This window comes from Gopherus evgoodei, chromosome 1 (genome assembly GCF_007399415.2).
Source record: "Gopherus evgoodei ecotype Sinaloan lineage chromosome 1, rGopEvg1_v1.p, whole genome shotgun sequence".
Classification (NCBI taxonomy): Eukaryota; Metazoa; Chordata; order Testudines; family Testudinidae; genus Gopherus; species Gopherus evgoodei.
In genome coordinates this window covers 153,352,652-153,377,765 of record NC_044322.1, presented here as the reverse complement: position 1 = coordinate 153,377,765, position 25,114 = coordinate 153,352,652, and the positions used below count along the sequence as shown (strand labels likewise).

At 41.0% G+C, this 25,114-nt stretch overlaps 1 protein-coding gene across 1 annotated transcript in view; it reads right to left on the bottom strand.

Annotated features, from left to right (window-relative positions):
• The window catches only part of OTC (ornithine carbamoyltransferase), a 40,515-nt gene extending 17,633 nt beyond the window's left edge, over window positions 1-22,882 (bottom strand). Inside the window, exons 1-5 of the mRNA XM_030575934.1 lie at window positions 22,729-22,882; window positions 17,884-18,022; window positions 17,195-17,276; window positions 9,233-9,320; window positions 3,726-3,879 (exon numbers count right to left, since the gene is read on the bottom strand). Coding sequence (XP_030431794.1) covers window positions 3,726-3,879; window positions 9,233-9,320; window positions 17,195-17,276; window positions 17,884-18,022; window positions 22,729-22,805 — 540 coding nt within the window. The 5' untranslated portion in view covers window positions 22,806-22,882. The remainder of the gene's footprint in view (window positions 1-3,725; window positions 3,880-9,232; window positions 9,321-17,194; window positions 17,277-17,883; window positions 18,023-22,728) is intronic.
• Window positions 22,883-25,114: the final 2,232 nt, after the last annotated feature.

Below are 25,114 nucleotides of genomic sequence, written 5' to 3'. Positions count from 1 at the left end.
TGTTACTTCCTCCCAGGCTCCCCTCCCTGGACGACCCTAGGAGATTCCCTGCTTCCAGTCCTGGAAACACAAGTACCGAGAGAGCTAATCTCTCTCCCCCCTCACCCAGAAGGTATGCAAAGTCAGGCTTAGTAAATCTAACACAAAGAGATTTTCCCCCTGACTTCTTCCTCCCACCAATTCCCTGGTGAGCTGCAGACTCAATTCCCTGAAGTCCTCACTAAAGAAAAACTCCAACAGGTCTTAAAAGAAAGCTTTATAAAAAGAAAGAAAAATACATTAAAATAGTCTCTGTATAAGGTGAAAATATACAGGGTCAATTGCTTAAGAAAAAAAGTGAATAAACAGCCTTATTCCAAAAGAATACAATTTAACACATTCCAGCAACTACACACATGTAAATACAAAAGAAAACAATATAAACCTATTGTCTTACTATCCTTGTACTTACAACTTGGAAACATAAGATTAGAAAGCCAGGAGATAGAAAAATCACTCTCAGAGTCGAGAGGGTCAGACACAAGACAAAGAACCCACACCCAAAACTTCCCTCCACCCAGATTTGAAAAAGTCTTGTTTCCTGATTGGTCCTCTGGTCAGGTGTTTTTTGTTACCCCTTTCCAGGTGAAAGAGACATTAACCCTTAGCTATCTGTTTATGACACCCCCTCACTGCCCCCCTCAGAACCTCCAACCCATCCAACTCCCCCAGCTCCTTGTCCCCTAACTGCCCCCAACTGAGACCCCTGCCCCTAACCACACCCCGAGGCCCCAGCCCCTATCCAATCCCTCTGCTCCCAGTCACCCGACTCCTATCCACACCCCCCGCCCAGCCTTCCAGGACCCCATGCCTATCCAACCCCCCCATTCCCCATCCCCTGACTGCCCTCCCCCCCCAGCAGAACCTCTGCCCCATCCAACCACCCCCCTGCTCCCTGACGGCCCACTGGGACTCACCCCTTATCCAACCCCACCCCCCACCCCCAGCCCCAGCCATCTTACCATGCTGCTCAGAGCAGCATGTCTGGCAGGCGTGCTGCCAGGCCAGAGCTAGACATGCTGCTGTGCTGCTCAGCAGGAGCTCGCAGCCCCACTGCCCAAAGCGCTGCCCACACAGCAGCATAGCTGTGGGGGAGGGGCCAGGAGCTCAAGGGCCGGACAGGACGATCCCACAGGCAGGACGTGGCCCACGGGCCATAGTTTTCCCACCTCTGCTCTAACCTCTCCCAGAAAAACTCAGCAGGGCTGTGCAGAGCAATGGAAGTCAGGAACCAGCTACCTATGTGTCATGTTTTTCTCTCCAAACCACAGACCTGAAGTCAGAAAGAAACATGGAAGTTAATACTGTGTGCTTTCTAAGCTCCATCAGAAAGGCATCCCAGAGTACAGGTGACAGTATAGTAGTGAGTGGCAGCGTAGCTGGTAAGTAGGGAATATAAATACTGTTATATAAAACATATGAGTCATATATGACTATTGAAAACTTGCTAATCTCTGGTGGGAAAATAAGTGCTAATAGGTAGAATGTTTATAAGACAAAAAATAAGAGCCCAGATGAAACTGTTTTACAATTACACTCAGCATTTAAATGAAACAAATGACTTTTTATCATTTCCAAAGTTCTAGTTATGACTCACTGCCTTACATAAATTAAACTGCACACAAAGGCCGGCTGAATGCATCTCTCTCAAGTGTTCCTCATTCTGAGGATGACTCATTTCCGTCCCAAGTTACCTCTGTTCCATAAAGACTTGGTGTCCCCTCACTTTTATAGCTGAAGATGACTTCCAACAAAAACAGGGTCATCAAATGTAGAAGGAATCATTTATGCTAAAGCAGTGATACTCAGACTGAGGCTCCTGAGTTGTAAACAGCACATAACATGTCTCCTGTGGATCTTTGCAGCACATATTAAAACAGTGTGACTTAATTATTAACCAGGCAGAATGCTTTTACTATGTTATTAACCAATTGTAGTTGATAAAATAGTAATACTTGAGCAGTCAATTTGCTGTGAGAATAATATATATCAATATAAAAATGAAATATTTCCCGTCATACTGTTTAAATATGAATACATATTACCATAGTAAATGAAACAATGAATTCACACCACTGGGGCTTTTTTGGGTAATGTTGATTGCTAACTTGGTTCCTGAACTACTGAGGTCTGAGTATCACTGCACTAAAGGAATGAGCCTGACAGCATGTAAAGTTTCCTGCATGAATAATTTTTTCTCCCTCTCATTCTGGGTATTTGCCACATACTCTCCTACAGTTAGGCCTTCACAGACTGAGAGATGACTGAATGATCTAGGAAATGGATAAGAACATAAGAAGGGCCTTACTGGGTCAGACCAAAGGTCCATATAGCCCAGTATCTTGTCTGCCAACAGTGGCTAAAGCCAGGTGCCCCAGAGGGAATGAACAGAACAGGTAAGCATCAAGTGATCCATCCTGTCGCCCATTCCCCGCTTCTGGCAAACAGAGGCTAGGGACACCATCCATGCTCATCCTGGCTAAAACCACTGATGAGCCTATCCTCCATGAACTTATCTAGTTCTTTTTTGAACCCTGTTATAGTCTTGGCATTCACAACATCCTTTGGCAAGGTGTTCCACAGGTGAACGGTGCATTGCATGAAGAAATACTTCCTTTTGTTTATTTTAAACTTGTTGCCTATTAATTTCATTTAGTGACCCCTAGTTCTTGTGTTATGAGAAGGAGTAAATGACATTTCCTTATTTACTTTCTCCACACCAGTCATGATTTTATAGATTTCTATCATATTCCCCCCTTAGTTGTCTCTCAATCACATCCATACAAAGTAGTTTCTATTAATTCAGAAAGTAAGGAAGCATTTGCCAAAATTTTCATCCAGCCCTACAATGTACTAATGAATTTTATAAGCCAGTTCTTTACCTGTTTGTAAATTGGCATAGCTCTATTAACTTCAGTAAAACTACATTGATTTGCATCAGCTGAGGATCTGGCCCTGTACGTGTACAATGTTATTTAGTTGTCACATAAAATACTATATTAAAATCAGAACAACAAAATATGATCCTAATTCATTCCCTCTCAATATATGGGGGGAGGGATAGCTCAGTGATTTGAGCATTGGCCTGCTTAAACCCAAGGTTATGAGTTCAATCCTTGAGGGGGTCACTTAGGGATCTGGGGCATAAATCAGTATTTGGTCCTGCTAGTGAAGGCAGGGGGCTGGACTCAATGACCTTTCAAGGTCCCTTCTAGTTCTAGGAGATAGGTATACCTCCAATTATCAAATATAAGCACGATTTAATGTATCCTCATTAAGGTTTTACCATTCTAATATAGACAAGGTCTCAGTCTCAACTATAAACAGATTAGGACAAGGACTTCAGAATGAAACACTGGCTCCATGGCAAATCTCTCATTGACTTCAATGGGGACAGGACCTCACCATTATCTTAATCTGTAAAGCACCCTGCACGTTTTGTTTTTTTTTTGCATCATGGGCTCAATTCAGCATGTAATTTAATTATAATCTTAACTTCATTCCTACATAAACTGATGGGACTACTGATGGAGGCCTCTATAATCAACACATATTCCAAATTACTTATCAGTTCCATCTCAAAATATCTAAGGATAAACTGCTTGGAATAGGACTTTTCCCAATATTTAGCAAGACTGATTAGTTTTCTAAGAGCTGTGTTATTATAAAGAGAAGGGTATTATTACCTGGAGTGTAAGGTAATCAGCTAAAATCTGGATAGGATGGTATGAATCAGACAGTCCATTGACTATTGGGATTGAGGCTTCTTTCGCCAACAGGTCCAAATCAGATTGTTTATAAACCCGGGCCAAGACTGCATTTGTCAAGCTAGACAGCACCCTACGGTAAAGCAAAAGATATCAAAGTCAAACATCATAAATATATTGCTACTTTATTCTTCAATGTGCAATGTATAAATATTAATAAGTAGTGGTAATGAATAAATTTTTTCCAGTTGCCTGAATAATATACGACGCCTGCATAATCCACTAAAATGAAGACATTTAACAAGCTGTAAGAAGTGAAAGGAAAGTCTTGCTCCACACACAACCCCATTCAATGATTTTCTATTTCATTTTTGATTGTCACTAAAGCAGAACTAATGATGCAACATTAATAAATGTTCAGGTAACAGAGGCGATTGTTTGATAATATAAAATTATAGGGATTCGATAACTCAAAAGGAATAAAGAACAACAGTACCATCCTAATGTGTAACATATATAAATAATTATATTTTGTGACACACACAGTAACTCTATTAAAGTGGCATCAAGGTTCTAAATTAAATGATAAGGATAAAGACATTTGGCATTCATTACTGGCACTCTAGCTACAGCTCATGGTTTTGTGCCTTGGAAGTAGGGAGTCAGGGATGTGTCTACTATGAGAGCACTGCATTTTCTATATCATATGGATATTTTTAGGCAAATCTAGCATGAAATTGGAGGCTTAGCTTTGCAATTCTGTGCTTTTGTGGAAGTAATCAGGCCTCAAGTATTATTCTTTTGAATTATTTTGCATGTTTTAATGTTCTCTAGTAGCATCTTAAACCAAATAGGCAAAACTGTGTACAGAAGGGTATGGAACTGTGACACAGAGGCCACTGGTGGTTCATTACTCTGTCAGCAACTCTTGTCAGGCCTGGCATACTCACTGCATCTCCCACAGTTGTCATAATCTGTACCTAAAAAGTGTCATGTAAGGTATCATACACAAATTAGTTTCACACTGGTCCCGAAAATCATTGTGTGGTGTATGTGCAGGATGTGTACAAATAGTTATAAATATGCACTAGAATTAGTTCTTAAAACGTGTTTGGCAAGCAGTGCATATGTCCAGTCTGCCCTAAAAAAAGGAATGTGTATTTGCTTGTCTGCCCAGCCTGGTCGTCTGTCAGAGACAATGAAGCTACATTTACAGAAGAGGGAAACAAAGCCATCAACCTAGTGAGCTGGGGAGATAGCCTCTTAACTATCACAACTGGGGCAGGAGACTGCAAAAATGAATATGGTATCAGCTCCCTGATGGACACAGCAAGCTCAGCTCCCAACAAGGCTCCCTGGCTCCTGAAGCAGCCCCAATGAACTCTGGGAGGATATAAAGAGAGAGAAAAGGCCATTCTGGCATCGTTCACCTAAGAAACAAAGGAACTGAGCTCTGTAAAGGGTTCTGGTCAGCTATGCTGGAAAAGAGACTTAGTGAGAAACACTTCTTTGAACAAGAGAGTCTAATTAGATAAATAAGGTTTTAGTCATAGAAGCATATTTTTATTTTTGTTTGCATGTAACCTATCTTTATTCGTTATACTTGGTATCACTTAAACCTATGTCCTTTTCTTAAATAAACTTGTTTTACTTTTACTATAAACCAATTCGGTGCAGGGTGTGTTAACCCAAGTTAAACTAAGAGGCTGCAGTGTATTGTCACTTTAAAGGAGCAACAAACTTTAACAACTTCTGTAAGGGTTCAGTGAGAGGGCTGGACACTGCAGGGCAGATGTTTTCAGGGAAATTCAGAACTGGGAGGGCGTTGGAGTCACTCTGCAAAAAGGAACTGAGCAGTGGGAGCCAGGGTGTTACCTGTTCGCATCAGATCTGGGAACCCCAGCAGCATAGCATGTAAGGCACCCACAGTTGCAAGGCAGGCCCTACAGTGTCACAGGAATGCTCTTACAATTGGTGGATTGCTGACTTGCCATGATGGATTCTTACATCTTCTCTGGAAAGATAGGTTCCAGTGTCAGAGTCCTTACACCAGCAGGTCTCTCATTGAAGTCACTTATATTGTTGTTCCAATTGAAGTCAAACATTCCTTATTCAGATAAGATTCCCATTAAGGGAAATCATTGATGCCACCTATACAGGTAAAGAGGAAGAACTGAACAGGATAATCTGTAAGGTTGACGTCTGTGCCATTATTTTTTTCTAGCTACAAGTTATAAAGGCGTTACTTTTGTTTAATCTACCTTGGATGTGTATTTAGGAGAAATGTGGTTTTATCCAAACTAGTCATCACATGACTGATAAAGAGCTTCCAAAAGATGGATCCCTTTCAATGGAACTCAGCCATAACATGGCCTGATGCTAGATTTCTTGCCTAACCTGTTGAAAAGATAGCTTCTGCAGTGAGTACTGGAATCAGTGAATACTGACCATGTGCCTTACGATTAAGGTATCATCTTTTGTAACCCTGACTCATGTCACAGAACTGGAGCCAGGAAATAAAGGTCAGTCTCTTACCAACATTATGGTGTCAAACAAACCTTTATTATGCTGCTAGAAAGCCCAACTGAGAACTGAAGTTCCTGTTAGAATCTAGACCAGAGTGAAGTCACCAGGAAGCTGGAGCCAGCCTGAGAGAAGACCAGGATCACTCATAGCTGAATCAGACTGAAGCTAATTTGAAAGAAAGAAATAGCAGACAGCTGGGTTTGCCCAGAAAGAGAGACTTGGACTGAATCGGAATCATCTTGAGAGAAGCTTGGGCCAATTAGGGTATCTGAGTTTCTGAAGACAATTGGAGGAACAAGGTCCGTGACTCTGGGGCTGACTATCAGTGGTTATCCTGTATCTGGGGAAGTTACCAGGATTCCTATGTTGATACTAACTCAATGTAACTCTTATGATTTTTGTGAGTTTTGAGATGTCTGGTGTTTTTCTTAGCCTCCAGATACGTGATTATGTGTGAACCTCAACTTTATTTTAAACTTTAAGTTTCTAGCCCTGATGGGTGTGGAGGAAAGCTTGAAAATGTGACCCAAGTGCACCTTGAAGGATCAAAAACCAAAAGGCAAAGAAAAAAAACTCCACAGTTATTTTTTAAAAATCTTGTGATTTTGAAGCTAATCTGCACTGGGTGTGGCAATCGTGCAGACTCATGTAACAGCTCCCAAAGAACCAAGGAGATAGGGAATAGTTTCTATCCAAAATGTATATCCCTATTATTTAAAAATGTTTATTGAATAAATGGTTTAATCTTCTAATTCAATGCTACCACGTCACTAGTGGGGTTGTTAATATGGCTTTGGGGTATATTTGTTCTTGTATAAGTGGTGGGTAGGTCAAGGGTGCAAGCCTATCCCTTACAAATGTAGGAATTGACCCCATCTGGTCTCCCTAATGTAGAGCAGCCTGCCTGTGAGGTCAGTAAATGACCAACAGCCTCCAAATTAAATACAAGGTCTGTGTTTTTCTGGTGCGGTATTGCCTGGGGATGGCTCTCTTAAGTGTGTGGGGGGGTACTCTCACCCTTTCCCACACCTCATCCCTGGAACCAGTTGCTAACAGCAAAGTCTATACTCCTCATCTTCCCTGCCAAACCATCCTCTCTTCCTCCCTCTATCACGTTCGCCAACTTCCCTACCCTCCCTATCAGTTTGGTTTGCAGGCTGGAGCCATCTTCCACTTCTTTCTTTCCTTTGACCCCCTACCTTCATGCTGCCACCACATCCTGCTCTTCTCCAAAATCCATCCATTCCTTAAGCAAAAAACTTTAGCCGCACTGTAAATAATTCTCACTTGAATTACTGCAATCTTTCTTCTCTGCCATCATGGACCCTCACCTCAGTGTCCATCCACAGTCCATCCACAGTGCAGCTGCACACCTCCATCCACAGTGCAGCTGCAAATACCTTTGCTCTGACCACATCCAGTCCCTCTTTAAATTCCCCCACCTTTGCCTCAATCAAATTGGTCTTCACGTTCCAGCTTTGGCAAATATCTCCCAGCTGCCACTGTGATTTTTGTGTCCATCTGATCCCCTTTCCCTCTCCCAAGCCTCTTAACTATCTCCTACTCCTTGCTTTTCAAACCCTCTTAAATGATGTTTCTCACTTTACTGCTAGACAGTGAGAAAACAGCAGGTAGGAAGGGGCTGGGAGAACAGTGCTCTCTTGAGCTGGGGGAGGAGCTCTTCATCTGCCTTTAATAGAGCAGGGGAAGCTGTCCCCCTTCTATTGTAATACTTCCCTGTTCCTAATGTCACTGGAGTTACAGTAGGGATGAATGTGGTCTGGTGAGTGTGAATGGCCTACCTGCATATAACAATAACTCCTTTAGCAGCTTCATTTGAGGCAACATTCTTAGGTGCAGAAAGAAAGTGACTTTGGGGAAATGAGGCTGAATCCCATTGTAGCATTGGCATTCAAATAGAAGGAAGATGAAGCAGGACAAAGGAATAACCCAGAGATGGAATCTGAGACTGTACTGTGTCTCACTGACAGCTTAGGCTGCCTCTCTCTGCAGCTCTTATCATTCAATGGGTGCTAGAGACCTACACCTATAGCTACCAAAGCAAGCCATTGGGTGGTGCTTTAACTAAAGCATGTTAACATTAATTACAATTAATGTATATTCTGGTGTCTTCAATATTGTGCGTTTAGTGGGACATAGGAGGAGAGTGAGCTAAGTATCCAGCCTGAAGAGACTGCAAGCCTGACTTTCTTTCATCACTGCCCCATATCCACTCTCCTTCAACAGACGAAGGTGGAAAAGGACACTCTAAAATGTCCAAAAGTTTGGTCTTTTTCTTATGTTTTCCTTGGATTTCATTGCAAAGGGGAAAGCAATGCAGTATTGAGAAACCATCACTCTAGTTAATGACCACAAAGAACATAGTCAGGAGAAGAGAAAAAACCACAGCTCACTGATTGTGTTTCTTGAATTGAGCTTGACAAGCCTGAGGTTCTGTGTCTTTCGACGGAGCAGAAAAGACCTTTTGAAAGGTACTAACCTTGGAGCATCTGAGCCCTGACATATTAATCTTAAACTACAGAGGGGATTCTTAGAAAGCAGCACAAGACTCCAGACTGGTTGAATCATTAATAAAGGCTTAATGGGGAGTGAGGCAAAGTGACAGCATCTGCAAGAAATAGCCTCACACTTCGGTGGTTTTTAAAGCTCCAGTCAATTTCCCATAGAATGGGGGTGGGGAGGGGAGATCCAAGGGCTCAATTCACCTCCACTGGATGGAAAAAATGCAAAAAGGTGACAAGTGAATTTTGCAAACTGCAAAAATGTGGAGAATTTTGGGTGCCTTTGAAATTTCATGGAAAATAAATACTTGGGGAGTCTAAAATCATGCAAAAAGTTATCACCAACCTGGTGTGTTTATTCCACAACATTTTCTCACCAATTTCAGCCAGATCTAGCACTTTCACATATATAAAACAATCCTATGATATTTTACCAACCATGCTGTATCTGTGAGACTCTCGTTAACGCCCAAATGTATATCCTGGGTTGTAAGGAAACAAGGATGTCCCCCAAGGAGAGCAAACCCTGCAAAGATTAAAAACAAAACACAATCTGAATGGTTACAACTTGAGATTTAAAAATAAATCCCGGAGAACAGGTATTTGCAACAACAACAGCAGTAAGGGAGGCACCCTCTTGTTTGGGACATTTAATGCCAGACTTCACAAAACACTGGTAAATGCACTCTAGGGTGAAATCCATTCAAGTACAGTCAGCCCTCCTAAAGGCCTTTAGACGTCACTTCAGACCTATGTTCAAGGCAAAACCCATGCAAGTTCATGCATGGTAATAACCATCACTGAATCCCCACATTAAGGGCTGGGTTATTCTTTTCTCACACTAGTTTATAGCCACTGATATTAGTGAAGGTACACATCTGTATAAATCTAATTTAAGGAAGATTAGGATCAGGCCTTAAGGATGAAGTTCACCCCTGTGCAGGCATGAGACCTATGCACCATTTTAAGTGGGACTTAAGTACTGGGCCTCTGCACTGATGTGAATTTTACCTTATGGGCCTGTCATAAACAGATGGTTAAGGGGTAATGTCTCTTTTACCTGTAAAGGGTTAACTAGCTCAGTAAACCTGGAACACCTGACAAGAGGACCAATCAGAAGACAAGGTACTTTCAAATCTCGGTGGAGGAAAGCCTTTGTTTGTGCTTTTGGGGTTTTTTCTTTGTTCTCTCTGGGGTCTGGGAGGGACCAGACATGTATACAAACTCTCCAATCTTCTGAAAAAGTCTCTTCTATTCAAATAGTAAGTAATAGGTAGAAAGTGGATTAGATTTGTTTGTTTTCTTTATTTGCAAATGTGTATTTTGCTGGAAGGATTGTATCTCTGTTTGCTGCAACTTGTATTTGTGCTGGGGGGAGGTTTCTCTCTAGTGTCTATAAGCTGAAAGACCCTGTAACATTTTCCATTGTGATTTTACAAAGATAATTTTTATTTTTTTTCTTTCTTTAATTAAAAGCTTTTCCTTTTTAAGAATCTGATTTTTTTTTATTCTTGTGTGAGACCCAAGGGGAGGAGGAGGTCTGCACTCACCAGGGAATTGGTGGGAGAAAGGAGAGAAGGGGAAGAGGAAAAGCCTGATTTCTCTCTGTGTTAGGATCACTGTCTCTCTCTCAGGGAGTGTCTGGGAGCGGGAGAGAAGGAGGGGGAAGGTGAATTTCCTCTCTGTTTTAAGATTCAAGGAGTTTGAATCACAGTGATCTCCCAGTGTAACCCAGGGAGGGGAGAATCTGGAAGGAAGAAAGGAGGGGAATGGTTTATTTCCCTTTGTTTGGAGATCCAAGGGGTTTGGGTCTGGGGGTCCCCAGGGAAGAGTTTGGGGGCCAGAAGGTGTTCCAAAACACTATATTTTTGGGTGGTGGAAGCTCTATCATTTCTAAGCTAGTAATTAAGTTTAGAGGGGTTCATGCAGGTATCCCATCTTTTGGACCCTAAGGTTCAGAGTGGGGAAATCATACCCTGACAGGGCCAGATCCTGGCCTCTGTTCTGCCTGCTTTTCACTGCTCCAACTATCTTAAAGAACTGGTTGAGAATTATCCCTGTGGCGGGTTGGATCACCGAAACTCCCTTGGGAGCTGCCAACTTATGTGCCAAGACTAATTCTGCCCCTGCTTTCGCTGCCCACTCGTGACTCCAGCACCCTGTCTTGCTGAGCCAGACATACTTGTCTGCTCCAACACAGACCCAGGGTCTGAATTACTTGCCCTAAAGCTGCAGACTTGACTGAAAGCAGCTTACAGAAGTGTTCTTGCCTTTAAAATTCAGATGCCCAACTCCCAGTGGGGTCTAAACCCAACTAAATCCGTTTTACCCTGTATAAAGCTTATACAGGGTAAACTCCTAAATTGTTTGCCTTCTATAACACTGATAGAGAGAGATGCACAGCTGTTCCCCTCCCCCCCCGTATTAATACATACTCTGGGTTAATTAATATGTAAAAAGTGATTTTATTAAATACAGAAAGTAGGATTTAAGTGGTTCCATGTAGTAACAGACAGAACAAAGTGAATTACCAAGCAAAATAAAATAAAACACGCAAATCTAAGCCTAATACAGTAAAACAATTGAGCACAGATAAAATCTCACCCTGAGAGATCTTTCAATAAGTTTCTTTCACAGACTGGACGCCTTCCAAGTCTGGGCACGGTCCTTTCCCCTAGTACAGCCCTTGTTCCCAGCTCAGGTGGTAACTAGGGGATTCTTCATGATGGCTGCCTCTCTTTGTGCTGTTCCACCAATTTATATACCTTTTGCGTAAGGCGGGAATCCTTTGTCCCTCTCTTGGTTCCCACCCCCTCTTTCTCAATGGAAAGACACCAGCTTAAAGATGAATTCCAGTTCAGGTGACATGATCATGTCACTGTAAAACTTCATTACCCACTTGCCAACACACACATCTACAGGAAGACTTACAGGTAAAACAGCCATCTGCAGTCAATTGTCCTGGTTAACGGGAGTCATCAAGATTCCAAACCACCATTAATGGCCCACACTTTGCAAAATGATAATAGGCCCTCAGAGTTATATTTCATATTTCTAGTTTCTGATACAAGAGCGATAAATTTATACAAATAGGATGACCACACACCATAGATTATAAGCTTTGTAATGATACCTTACAAGAGACCTTTTGCATGAAGCTTATTCCAGTTACATTAGCATATTTTCATAAAATCATATAGAGTGCAATGTCACAATCCCACCGTAAGGGAAAATCATCACCCTGGGCATAATTTAGCACCACTCTGACAATGTTCTAAATGATATGCTTGAGAGAGCACAAGGCTGGTTTAAAGCCACATTTATGCCTCATCTGTTCAGATGCAGTGACTCTAGCTCTAGTGCAGCTGAAGGTCTGGGCCTAAGGGTTTAAGTTGGGCTTAAGTGGTCCTGTGAGGCTCCTGCTGCACTGGGGTAAATTTCATTCACTAGAGAACAGATCTTCCCTGGCAGGAGAATCGACTGAGTGATCTAGCAGGTCTTCCCATCTCCTGTTTTGATTACAGGAAGTAACCAAACAAACCCTAGTATTATCATAGCATCCCACAGGCAGATCAGCATTATCACAGTAATTTGCTATCCTCTGGAGCAGAAAACACTTCTTCAGTAGTTTAGAGGGGAGCATGGATCAGTGTTCATGTCACAATCCCGGTCAGTACCTGGCCCCGAGCAGAGGAAGCTAAGGATCCAACCAGTGGACCAAATTCGGTGATGAATTCTGGTCACATGCCACTTGAGGCACATTTCACATATGCTAAGAAGTAGTTTAAACAGCATTTTTTGGAAATAAGCTGACATTATTTTTCATTTGGGGTGAAGAGAGGGCAACATAAAGTGTAGAAGAGTTTAAACCCTCTTGTCTCGGAAGCTGTGATCCAAAAGGTGCTGGGAAACTGTTGCTTTGTTAAACCTCAAGGAAGTTTAAAGTAGATCAGCTTTGTTCTCACCAGCAGATAGCAATGCAGGCACTGCCATTACTACAGCTTTTCGCATATGCCTTTGCAAGCATATTAAATATTAAAAGGATAACACCACAACTATTGTTCTTCACAAATGACTGATCTTGGGGTGAATATCAGTATTTAAAACAAAACAACTATCATGAGGCTCCGAGTTCACACTGGAAAGTAGAGACAGGTAATGAAGCCATGCATATGCTTCTCACTGTGGCCAGTTTTAAAAAGGAAGCAAAGACGTGTGTAGAAGGCAAAGCATATGTCCATAGAGCAACATGTGTGGCTTTTGTAAAATATACACTTAGGTGAGATTTCATGGAGCATAAGTCAGAGCAGAACGTGTCCTTCTCCTTAATACCACTCAACATCTAGCAGAGTGGTTTGCCCCTTTAAGGGTTGGAAGGCCTAGGGCTACCCAACCCTGATTACTAAAGATGCAGCTCTTTGTGGAATCAGGTAGTTCCCTATAAAGGACAGCAGGTGGATAGTGTGAACGGGAGAAAGTTCATGAAATAAGAAAGACGCTTGTAGGAAAGTACAGGCTAGTGCTGACAGAAGAATGAAGATGGGGATTGGCAGCTTTGAGTGGAGTAGACTGGGACAGAGGAAGAGTTCTGTGTATGGCAGAAGAACAAGGATAAATACTGTATTGACTTTTATGTTATGGCTATGGACTTTATTTGGGGGATTTTGAAGACAGCTTGAACTATTTCTGTTATTAAACCAGCCCTAGGGGGAGGTGCTGTTAACCAAAAGAGAGATTATGTGGTGTTCTTAAGGGACCTGTGAGAAGGGGCTTACAGAGTAGGGTGCCTGCAAAGTGACCTCTGCCTATGAGGGGGCACTCAGTAAAATGACCACTTGGTTACAGTCTCCTATAAGAAGTTATCTAGGGGCTTGTTACAAAATGAGAAGTCAAGGCTGGACATCCATGGACCACATTCCAGTACACATGGTGGAAGAGGTACGAATACTCCCCAGCCTGGTGCAAATATACTGCAAAAACAGTGATTGTTTTTGTTACTTTATATAGAGTCCACCTATGCAATCCATTTCTACTAAGATTATGAATAATTGGTGCAAAGAGTTGTGCATGCCTATCATTGTTGAGTCATGGGCTGAGATCCTCATCCAGAGACCCCAACAGCTTACTCCTCTCATGGAGGGCCTGAGGAATAGTCTCTCTGAGTGACCAATTTCCTCATTGCTCTTCCACTTCTGACTGTGAGTTGGCTGCCACTGCCTGACAGAATTTGGCATGTAGTGTAAAAAATGCATTTTAAAGATTTAAAAATTAAAAGCTCTACTTAACAGCAATTAGGGGAACATTCCTAAGGGCTGCAGTCTGAAACCTAATGACTGTTTTTTAAGGATAGCTTTGGAAGAGGATAATAAGGTATCAGAGTAATCTACCTTGGTAGTATAGCCAGTTTAGACAGTATCCACTCCTTGGCACTCTAAATGCCAAGTAGTGTATTCCCTGATATGTTTCACTCAGCCATTAGGATGATATAAAATGATGTAACTTGTGTGAATATATGTACATGGTGTGTGTTTATACCATTATGGACCTCACTTTTCTTTCACAGTGGTGTGAACTGGGAGTAACTGCTTTGTAGTCAATAGTGGAATTCCACTATAGAGGAATCAGGCCCTGGGTCTCATGACATGAAAGAATATATCTGAAGTTACCATCAACTTTGAGTATTATTTGTGTATCCCTCCCCTATTTCAAACTTGCAGCATATTGTCCACATTTCAGTGTCTGTAGAATGGCCTTATTTACTATCAATACCTCATTGATATTTAAGTGCAGTTACAACTGGGGAGGCAAGGCATGATTGAGAGGTGGCATGATTTATGCCAGATATAATGGAAACATAGAATGGCATTCACCTTTATATCATGACAGAGGGGAAACTTTATTTTACAGACAATATATGACCATGTGGAATGCCCTTTTTTCAACATACACGGATGATGTGTATGTTTACATAGAATGAGCATGGGACTGTGACGGCAAACAGATGACATTTCCCACAGTAATAGGAAGTTATGGTAATACATTTGGTAGGCTCTGAAAAAATAGGTTTATTTTACAAACGCTGAAAGTTACTGACGATTCTTAACTTACACTAATAGTTTTAATCTTAATAACATGCTAAACTAATAAATGTACTAGAAATCTTCCATATCAAATTAACGTCAAGATTGTATTTGTTCAAAAGAACACCATTTCTCCATTACATTTCAAATCCTATCAGAATATTGAGTTAGAAATAATACATGTTGGAAGAACTACAAATATAAAATATGCTCTCATGCAGCACTGCAAATTAACATGTCTTTATTTTTCAAGAACGGAGTTCTTTAAAAATATGAGAATGGAAGAATTTTTATTTTATTTTATTTTTTTAACAATTCCACAATGTTAACACACCAGTTTTCTCTTAGATATTGCACTGTCCAATAGTGAAACACAGTCATTTCCAGCTCAATTGTCTACCAACTTCATGGAGTGTTGCAATGTTTGCTTATGCAAATCCATGAGGACAGATTATCAAAGACTTGGGACACACGTGACCTTTTCCAAGACCTCAGGGTGATTTGTGCCTGAGAAATGCCATTAGAGATAATGTGTGCCTCTGAAGTCTTGCAAATAACCATTGTAGGACTCACTCACGCTTTAGAAAATTGTTAGGAAATGAATTTATTTCACAACACAGGAGTGTGAGGCATTTTGTTATGATTTCAGAGGAAGCTGCTTTTTCACCTTAAATAGCAGCTGGGATGTACAGAATTACTGTGGAGGTGGAGGGAGGGGGAATACTTGATTCTGCTGTAGAAGCCAGATCTTAGAAGCAAAGGACAACACGATGCCCGTATCTGTGCTAGATGGAGGAGGGAGTGCAGAGAACAGTCTGAAACATGCCTGGTGCAGGAGTGCAGGAGACCAACACTAGATGGCTCTAGCAGGTCTGATGTATAAGGGGGACGGCTGACCTTAAAGGGAGTTGTCGGTACATTGGTCAGGGGCTGAAACCCCTCTGAAGCTATGCTGATCGTGATCTGGAAGGAGGAGTAGAGAGGGGCATGGAGCCAGCAGGAAGACACAGGACCTCCATGTGGACACCTGTGGCACCACAAATTACTTAAGAGTCATATGTATATTGGGGCAATCTTCAGACTTGAGAGCAGAACAGTCTGTTCCTTCTTCCTGTGTTCTCCCTTGCTTCTTACAGAGAATCTGGATGAAACTCAGTGAGAGAGGCTTTACAAAGTTACCTGTCCCTTACATGGGACAATTCTACTTGAGGGAGGTTGGGCCTGGTACAGTTTACTTCAGTGTAAATGTGGGAAGAGAAAAGATTTCCACACCTGGTGGGTATAAATGTCTTCATAAAGAGGACATCAATCCTAAATGATTTCTTGGATGCAAAGATAGAATGGTTGGGTCTGTGCAAAAATATTATGGTCCCAATCCTGCAAACATGTAAGCATCTTCTACGTATATGAACAGAATTATGTAGATGTTTATTCTTTTAGCATCCACATCTACAGTGCCTGGTATTATTAGACCAATATCCCCATTTCTCCATCCCATCCCAAGCTTGTTTCTCTAGAGGTAGTCATGGGTTTTTTCTTTTTTCTCTAATTTAAATCAAGATGTTGTTATGATTCTAGGTCTAAATACATACTCTGAGGGCTTGTCTAAATGGATCCTGAGTGTGCAGCAAGCCAGTGTGTGAATGGACAGTGCACTAGCTTTCTGCACACTAACTAGTTGTAGGGACCTTGCTGCCACTCACTAAAAATTCCATATTGTGCTCTGGCATACCGCTGTGTCAAACAACAGTATGTCAAAGCACACTACAGAACCTGTAGTGCACAAGAGCAGGGTCTACATGGCGACTTAACATATGGCAGGCTTGCGTTCACATCCTGGCTTACCGCATACTAAGTTTCCATGTAGACAAGCCTTGAGATTGACGACAGTCATGCATAATAAATTAGAAAGATGTTAGTTATGACAGCCTGTGCAGAATTCAATTGGTGTTACTTGCTAAAATGAGTGAGGGGAAAGTGTACAGCTAGCTAATATGGCATGAAACTTACATCCGAAAGCAGAAGGTTTTCATGTTGTTTTATTTCAGTTCTAACTTGTTTAGAGTTGACCCTGGGGGATTTTAGTGGTCAAAGAGCTGTGCCTGTAGTATTAATGAGGCATAATGGAACAAGATACAGCTCACACTGTCGAGTAAACTGCCATTCTCCTCAGACTTGACTTTCATCCTTGCTGCTCTCCAACCTCCCATGTCTCTGCGTAGAAACTGCTAACTACATGATTAAGTAATGGTTTCATGATATGGACAAATGTACTCTGCAGAGAAAATATTTATTATAACATAGTTTTGTCTAGATTTACCTGTTTCTGTGGATAATCTTGTTCGGGTACTTCTTTTCTCAAAAATCATGGCTAAAGATTTTCCTTGCAACAAAGGCAAATACTGAAAAATAAGAACAGAAAGGGATTTGGAAAATTGTTCACTCATTATCCATCATCTAACATTTGCTTCACAGTTTAATGGTCGCAGGAAATTAATAATAAAAGCACTCACTGTATCGTTTCTAATCCCCTGGCCCTCCAAAGCCATCATTAGCATTGGGAAGCATTTGGGAGAAACAGAAAGTTCTAGGGGCAAAAAGCATCTTCATTTTTGTTTTTGTTTTGTTGTTTTAAACAAATGAAAGAGATCTCCGATTCTTATCTTGCTCCTACACTACATACAGAATAATGCTCCTATTCCTGTAAACCTTTACTTCTGCATGTAGCCCAAGTGAAATCATTGGGAATACCCAATAACTGGGAATTAGATAAGGGGTATAACACTTTTGAACAGCATAAATCCCCTACTGCATCCAAAAAACAACATTTTGCCTTTTACTGGCTGGCCCTTCATTTGATGTATACAATTTACACTAATTAAGGGCTGAAGTGGTTGTTTAGGACAAGCCAGTTTAGTTGCTGATTCACATTATCTTGTATGAGAATCTTGATTTGGTGAGCTGAGTGACTGAACAAGCAAAGTGGATTTTAATTGAAATTTTACATACCTCTCCCTTGTCCTTTATTCTTTGTTTTAAATCTGATGCTGTCCATAGCAAATACTTTATTTCTTCTGCTGTGTAATTTTGCAGAGTTAGGAGGTCACGACCTTTCAGATTAACATTAGTTTGAGTTGGTTGCCCAGACCTACACCAAAAACAGGCTCTTTGTCATTGGGTATTAATTTGTTACGCATGCTAAAGCTAACATACAACCAGCTAACCTTCTTTCACTACCATCATTTGATGCAGCAAGATAACCTTCATGGCCTGTGATAATTAGTTTGTGACTTTTCATCTCACACTAGGGTGACCAAATAGCAAGTGTAAAAAATCGGGATGAGGGTGGAGGGTAATAGGTGCCTACATAAGAAAAAGCCCCCAAAATCGGGACTGTCTCTATAAAATCAGAACATCTGCTCACCCTATCTCCCACAGCCACAACACTGCACTGTTCGCTATATTGCTCACCATTGTAACCATCTCTCTTATTATCATCCATGAAACTGATTTTTTGTCCTTGTAACTTCTAATATTTGAATCTGGGTTATATAATCAAATAAACCCAAATGTAGAAAACCACTCAGGGTCTGGTTAAACACTTAAGGCTGCATTGTAGCTTGTTTTGAACAGGAGTGCAAAGAGTCGGGGCAAGATGGCTCCTTGTGCTCTTTTTCCCAATCCCAACTCTGGGGTGCTGGCCCAGGACTGCTCCTATGGATATAAATAATGTTTGCTTTGTGAACCATTCATACACATTTCAAATTCATTTCCAGAAACTGATATTGCCAATTAAAGAATCCAGCAGCTCATTGCTCAATATTTGATGAGGGGGTAGGACTGAGGGCTCATTGATGAAATGGAATGTTTATAGTCTCCCACCGAAGTGACACTGCAAAGTTCATGTTATCTTAAATGGCATATGACTTGACCAAACAGCCAAGTAAAGCCAATATTCCTTTAACCTTAAACCAAATAATGGAGACTGATATGTAATTTAACTCTTTCTCTGCTAAACAGGGACTGATTATATCTGCAACTCTCTTTATTGTAACACAACTTGCATTTCACTAGTACTAAAGTTTAGAAGGTCCTAAGCCAAGTATGTCTTTCTCATTAACTGCAGTGACTTTAATTAGATCAGAGTCAAAACACCAAGAAGAATAAAGTAATAAATGAATGGAGTTGGTGGGGTTTTATTTGCAAATACCTCCAACTCCAGTTCATTCCTGAGTTCAGCTTCAAGCCAATGCTCAGTTGCAACTGCTTCCAACTGACAAGTCTTTGAGGCTAGGAATTGCAGAAAAAAAATTCTCAGGAATGCTACTAGCAGTTGAGCTGAGTGGAAGCACCAGTGCTTAATGAAGCTGTGGTGGCTTCTGCTGCCTTTACCATCATGTCAAAATGGTGGGACTCTTTTTCTACAATCCCCCTGGCATAGGCAGGACATGGAACACACAAGTAGCCTTATGACAGTATTTACCAAAGAGAAAATGGGACTCCATGTGGGGTTAGCCTGAGTGCCCTCCAACCCCCATGGGTCTGTCCTGAGCCATTCGCCCAAGTCCCCGTGCTCCCTCCACACGGGGCTGGCCCGAGCACCCATACCCACACAAGGCTGGCATCTCTGTTTGCAAGCCCTGTCTGCCCCCTCTGTGCAAGGCTGGGGCTGGTGTGGCTGCTCGCTTGAGCCCTGCCTCCCCCATATATAGGGCTGGCATCACCGCTTGTCCCCTCACACGTTCAGGTGCACCCCACTTTTTTGGCAAAACAGGGCATTTGTCCCATTTGCTCTTGCCAACTGACAGGGCTTAAAAAAGGAACTGTCCCAGCCTAAACAGGACGTATGGTCACCCTAGAGTAGCCCATATTATTTTTTAAATCTGACACTGACAGGTTGTATAGGATGGAATTTTCATAAGCATTGGTATAACTGTGCAAAGTCAATGGTAAAACACTAACTGACTTCTGTGGGAGCAGAGAAAGGCCAACCTGGAGCACTTTTGGAAACCTCACCCATAATTATTTTACATTTTCTTAGTAACAAACATCTATTAGCTGTATTTTAGTAGCTCTGAGCCAGGTTTACAAAGATGGCTCCTAAAGACATGTGTAGTAGAGCCGGTTGAAAATTTTCTGACAGAACTTTTCCTCCAGAAAATGCTGCTTTGTACAAACATTCTGTGGGAAGGTACTAAGTCCATTGAAACTTTCCATAGAAAGTCCATTGAAACTTTCCATAGAAACCAGCCTGCCTAGTTTCCTGCTAGCCTAGGCTCCCCAGCCTGATGGGCAGCTGCCACCTGGAGCATCCTAACTCTGCAAGCCGACAGCTCTCTGAGGAGTCAGGCAACACAAAGAGGCAGCTGCCCTGGCAGTCATGCAGCCAGGAGCAGGCTGAAAGCTCCCATTTCTGGTTCTCCCAGAAAGGAATTTTTTAGAATTATCCTCTCCAGAATATTTTTTATTTTTTTGACATTGCCCTGACTTGGAACAATTTTTTTCACTCCAAAACATGGAAATTTCCCACTCGGAGAGAAATTCCATTTTCCTGCTAGCTCTAATAGTCATCTAGTGCAATATACAAAAGCACCTAACTCTCATGGTTAGGAGATTTTGTAAATCCCACAGTATTTGTTAACAGACTAGTAGATCCTAATTTTTAAATCTATATGTTCTGTTGGTCTTAGTGAGATATTTCTGAAGGGATAGGTTTTGTGAGCTAACAAGATCTATTTATAACTTTGTCTAGCAAAACTTAAAAATAAAATACTATAACAATAAAGCAATAAAATAAAATTTCAAATTGAACAACTGAGAAAACAACTAAAACTCACACAAAGCACTCAGTGCTATCTTTGCAAGCAATACAGGTTATGGTATAACCAGCAAAATCCCTGACTTGCATGTATGTTCAAGTGCTCTAGCTGATTTTACAAGATACACACTGACATATATCCGGACGCTGAAGAGCAGATTTGACTTTTTGAAAACTATCCAGTGAAGGCTCAATCTCATGAAAAATAAAATAGCAAGGCAGATAAATAACAGCTTAAATGTGATTCTGCTTCTAACTTTTATGGATATATACTGTAAGGAAACTTTGTTTCTTAATTGTTTCTCTTTTTTTAGATTAGGGCAGGGTGAGCAGGTCACTGAGCTGATTGGAACATAAAGAGATAGCATGGGTTTTGTTTGTTTGTTTGCTTTTCTCTGAATGGCTCTGGGGAGCAAATGGAAATATTCAAATATTTAACTCCCAGGTTTTTAGCAGATCCTCTTAAGCCTAATGTTAAATGTCACCAGACTTTGGGGTCCATGCATTAGTTCTACTTCAATGGCTCTGCAACCTCTTGCTGTTCAGTCACTCCACTCTCCCTCACTGAGTTGTCTCTAACATTTTATTGTTTCCAGCCCTAAATAAATTTCATTCAAATTCTGCATGACCCAATACTGCTTTCCGAGATTTATTAGCTATGGTCTTCAGCAACGTGTAGTGTTCCTTTCAGGGCTGCCAATGTCTTTTCAAATGAGGCATTACTGACCAAATAAATACTAGTTGCAGTTGGTATACAGGGAAGCAAAATTAAAGTGTAATGTGAAAAATCATAAGCCAAATAGTTTTTCTCTCTTCAAATGGGAATGGCAATTTCTTTCAATCATTATAATAACTGGTTGACTTCCTTGTGCTCTAAACCATCATTTGGTTAGCTGGCATTGATCCGAGCTTATGGTGATATCTTACGTTTGTAATGGTTGTGTTAACATAGTCTCCCTTATAATCTGATTTAGAAGGTAGTTATGGCTCAAAAAGTGAGTCTGTAAAAATAGCATAGAGAGCCCAATTAAGTTAGGTGGCCACATTTGAGAAAGGGGAGCCACTATAGTTATTTCCCCATAATGACTTCCATATCAAGTTTGCTAACCAAAGCAAGATTTTGCTAGTCACCAGCAATGCATATGCAAAGCTGGACTACTACATGGCATCCTTCATATGAGGGGACGAATAAATCAGAGAGCTCAGAAAATATTTTCAAACTGGTCCAAAGGAGAAAGAAGACAAATGAAAATGTCTTTTATGGTTTAATAGGATCTGTGCGTATGTAACCCTTGCATACAGTTTTTGAACACTTAAAACTTGTTACAGCCTGTTCCCACTGGAGTCAATGTCAAAACACCCAAAGATCTCAATGATTCAGAGTTAAGCCCTGTCTCTAATTTTAACTTGTTCCTCAGGTTGTGACAATGATTGAAAACAGTGTAATTAAATATTGTCATAGATGTATTTTTCAAAGGCCCACATGAGATGCCAAATCTACACTGTTGAAACAATTACAGCAAAGTGCTGCTCTCAACTCTCCAGATTTAGTCTTGACCCTGGTATTATGCTCTTCCTGCATGCATGGATTAGAGCAGAACACTAAAGCTGAAATTCACCCTGAAGCTGTGAAAGGAGAATTTTCCCCTTCAGTATTTGATCAAAATACTTGTCTGTAGAAATTACAGTCCCTTACATTATATTCAGATATGTGACTGGATGTTAATGATACATGATGATGGTACGTCCAGAGATTAATTGAATTTAAGAAAAAAAATATTTTAGTGTGTGCTGCTAACTATTTGCAAAGAATGTAACCTGATTCCACAAGGACTGAAAAGTGAAAGGATAAAAACCCTCCAGTCTCATGTGCAATTACAGTCTTCTGCCTGAAAACAAAGGGCAAAACAGCTCTAAGAACACTGAAGGAGGCCTTTAGCTGAGGTACTGATCTCTCTACAGAACTCATTACTTTAGTTTCCAGGTTTATGATTCAATGTTGCTAACTGAAGGACAAATATAAATGATATACTTACCGAAAATGTTGCACCAGTTGCTTGCTGCTCTTTCTTAAAGTTGCAGCATTGAGCAGGTTCCTCAAATTGAAGAGCATTTTCTTTTAGAATGAAAGTTGCCTTAATCCTGGAAGTCAACTGATCTGAAGTTACATGAAGCAGAGAATGCCTTATGCTTCAGAGAGAGAGCAAAGGTAGTATTATGATGAGGCAACCTTATCTTGCATTTTCCTAGTTGTGAAATTTGAGCCAGCTCAGAGCTGAGCTGGAATCTCCCCTTATTCAGATTCTACAGATAGATGTTTCTCACAAGGTCAGTTGCTCAATTCATTGTGCGTTTGCATGAGGGAGCATTACATTATGGCAGTATGTATCAATATTATTTCTTAACAATACCATGCTATTAGAAATTTGTACATGAGAGTAAGATGGCAGATAAAACTAAGAAGAATGTGGAGGAGCTAAATTTCTTTTTATGTATTCTAAAATTGTTTGCCTTTTAGGAGTAAACTTTTCAGTTGTGCCATGGCGATACTCTACATGTAAGATTCCCAATGAGGTTAAAGAGTTTAATCATTTTGTTTGTCTCTAGAAATTTACCCCTTCATCTTAAGCTGCTTACAATATTTGGTTAGGGTAACCATATTTCCTAAAGGGAAAATGGGACACTGCATGGGGCTAGCCTAAGGTGCCCCCCTCCCTACCTGCATGGCTGGCCCAAGCTGCTCACCTGAGCTCTGGCCGCCACCCTCTCACCCCTCACGAGGCTGGGGCATGATCATTGCTAGTTTGAGCCCTGCCTGGATGGAGCTGGCATTGCCACTCGCCTCCCCTCACCCTGCACATTCCTCCGCACCATACTTTTTTGGCAAAAGTGGGCATTCTGTTTGCTCTTGCCAACTGATCAAGTTGGCAAAAGCAAATGGGACAAATGCCCACTTTTGCCAAAAAAGTTGGGATGGTCGGGACAGGGCTTAAAAAATGGACCGTCCTGACCAAAAACGGGATATATGGTCCCCCTGTACTTGGTGAATTATAGTACTGAAAAATGTGCTTCTTTGATCACATTTTTTTATCTGCTACATTCAGAAATTCATCTAGAAGCTTCATATATTCTTGGCAACTTTGGTTTTATCCTGACTCAACTGAAAATAATGGGCATTTTTCCATTGACTTTAGAAGAAGAATTGATCCTCATTTCTTTGTTTTTTAATCTTGTTCCAATTTTCTGTTTTTCATGATCACATTTGTTTATTATTTTGTAATGATCCCATAAACTAGTCCAAACCTTTCTAAAGCTTCCTAAGTAATCAACAAGAAAAATGTCTTTTTATTTAATGGCCTATAGGTTTCTTTATGTACAGTGTTGTTCTAGCCTGCGGGTCCCAGAATATTAGAGAAACAAGGTGAGTGAAATAAATCTTTTATTGGACCAACTTCTGTTGGAGGGTAAAATGCTGAAGAAGCTCTGTGTAGCTCAAAAGCTCGTCCTTAAACAACAGAAGTTGGGCCAATAAAAGATGTCACCTCACCAACCTTGCTCTCACTGTTTCTTTGATATTCTCTATAGAGGAGGCAAGTGGACATGTCATATGCCCAACCTAGTTGGGGCAATGCTCTATAAATTGCTGAAGTGTTTTTGCAAGGAAAATCTGCTTTATTTCTTTGCCCTATCATAGTGAAGTATTGCTGACAGCAGAGAAAATAATTTAATCAAAGAGGCAGAATGGTGCAGTGGTTAGAGGGGTTAGGCTGGGACTTGAGAGACCTGCTGGATTCAATTGCCTACTCTGCTAATGATCTCCTGTGTGACCTTGGCAACCCAATTTGGGGCTAGATGTTCAAAGTACCTAAGCTGATTAGGTGCTTAACTCCTATTGAAATAAAATGAGAGTTAGACACCCAACCTTCTTAAGAATTTCTAAAAATCCCATTAGACACCTCTCTCTGTCATTAGGCACCTAAATACCTTTGAAAATCTGTACATTAATTTCTCAGTTCCTCATCTGGGAAGTGGAGATAATAATACTTCTCTACCTCATAGGGGTGTTGTGAGGCTAAATAAAGACCTTAATGATTATGAAGTACTCAGATGCTACAGTGATGGAGGCGGGGGGGAGGGTGTATTAGTACCACAGATGGAAAATTAAGGCTCGTATACATACAGTCATTTGTTCCCTCAGCATTTGGCAGCAGTATTTTACAGCTATAGAATGCAATGTGAACTGGCAATAAAAGGGCCCAGTCCAAAGTTCACTGAAATCAATGGCAGGACTACAGCTGCACCAGTTCCAAGCTCAATAGTGACAAGAGTATTTCAGTTTGGCCTTGAATACAAATATAGCAGCTGAAGGGTATGCTCGTGTTCATTTTAAATAAAATGTGATTTACTAGGTATGTATGCAGA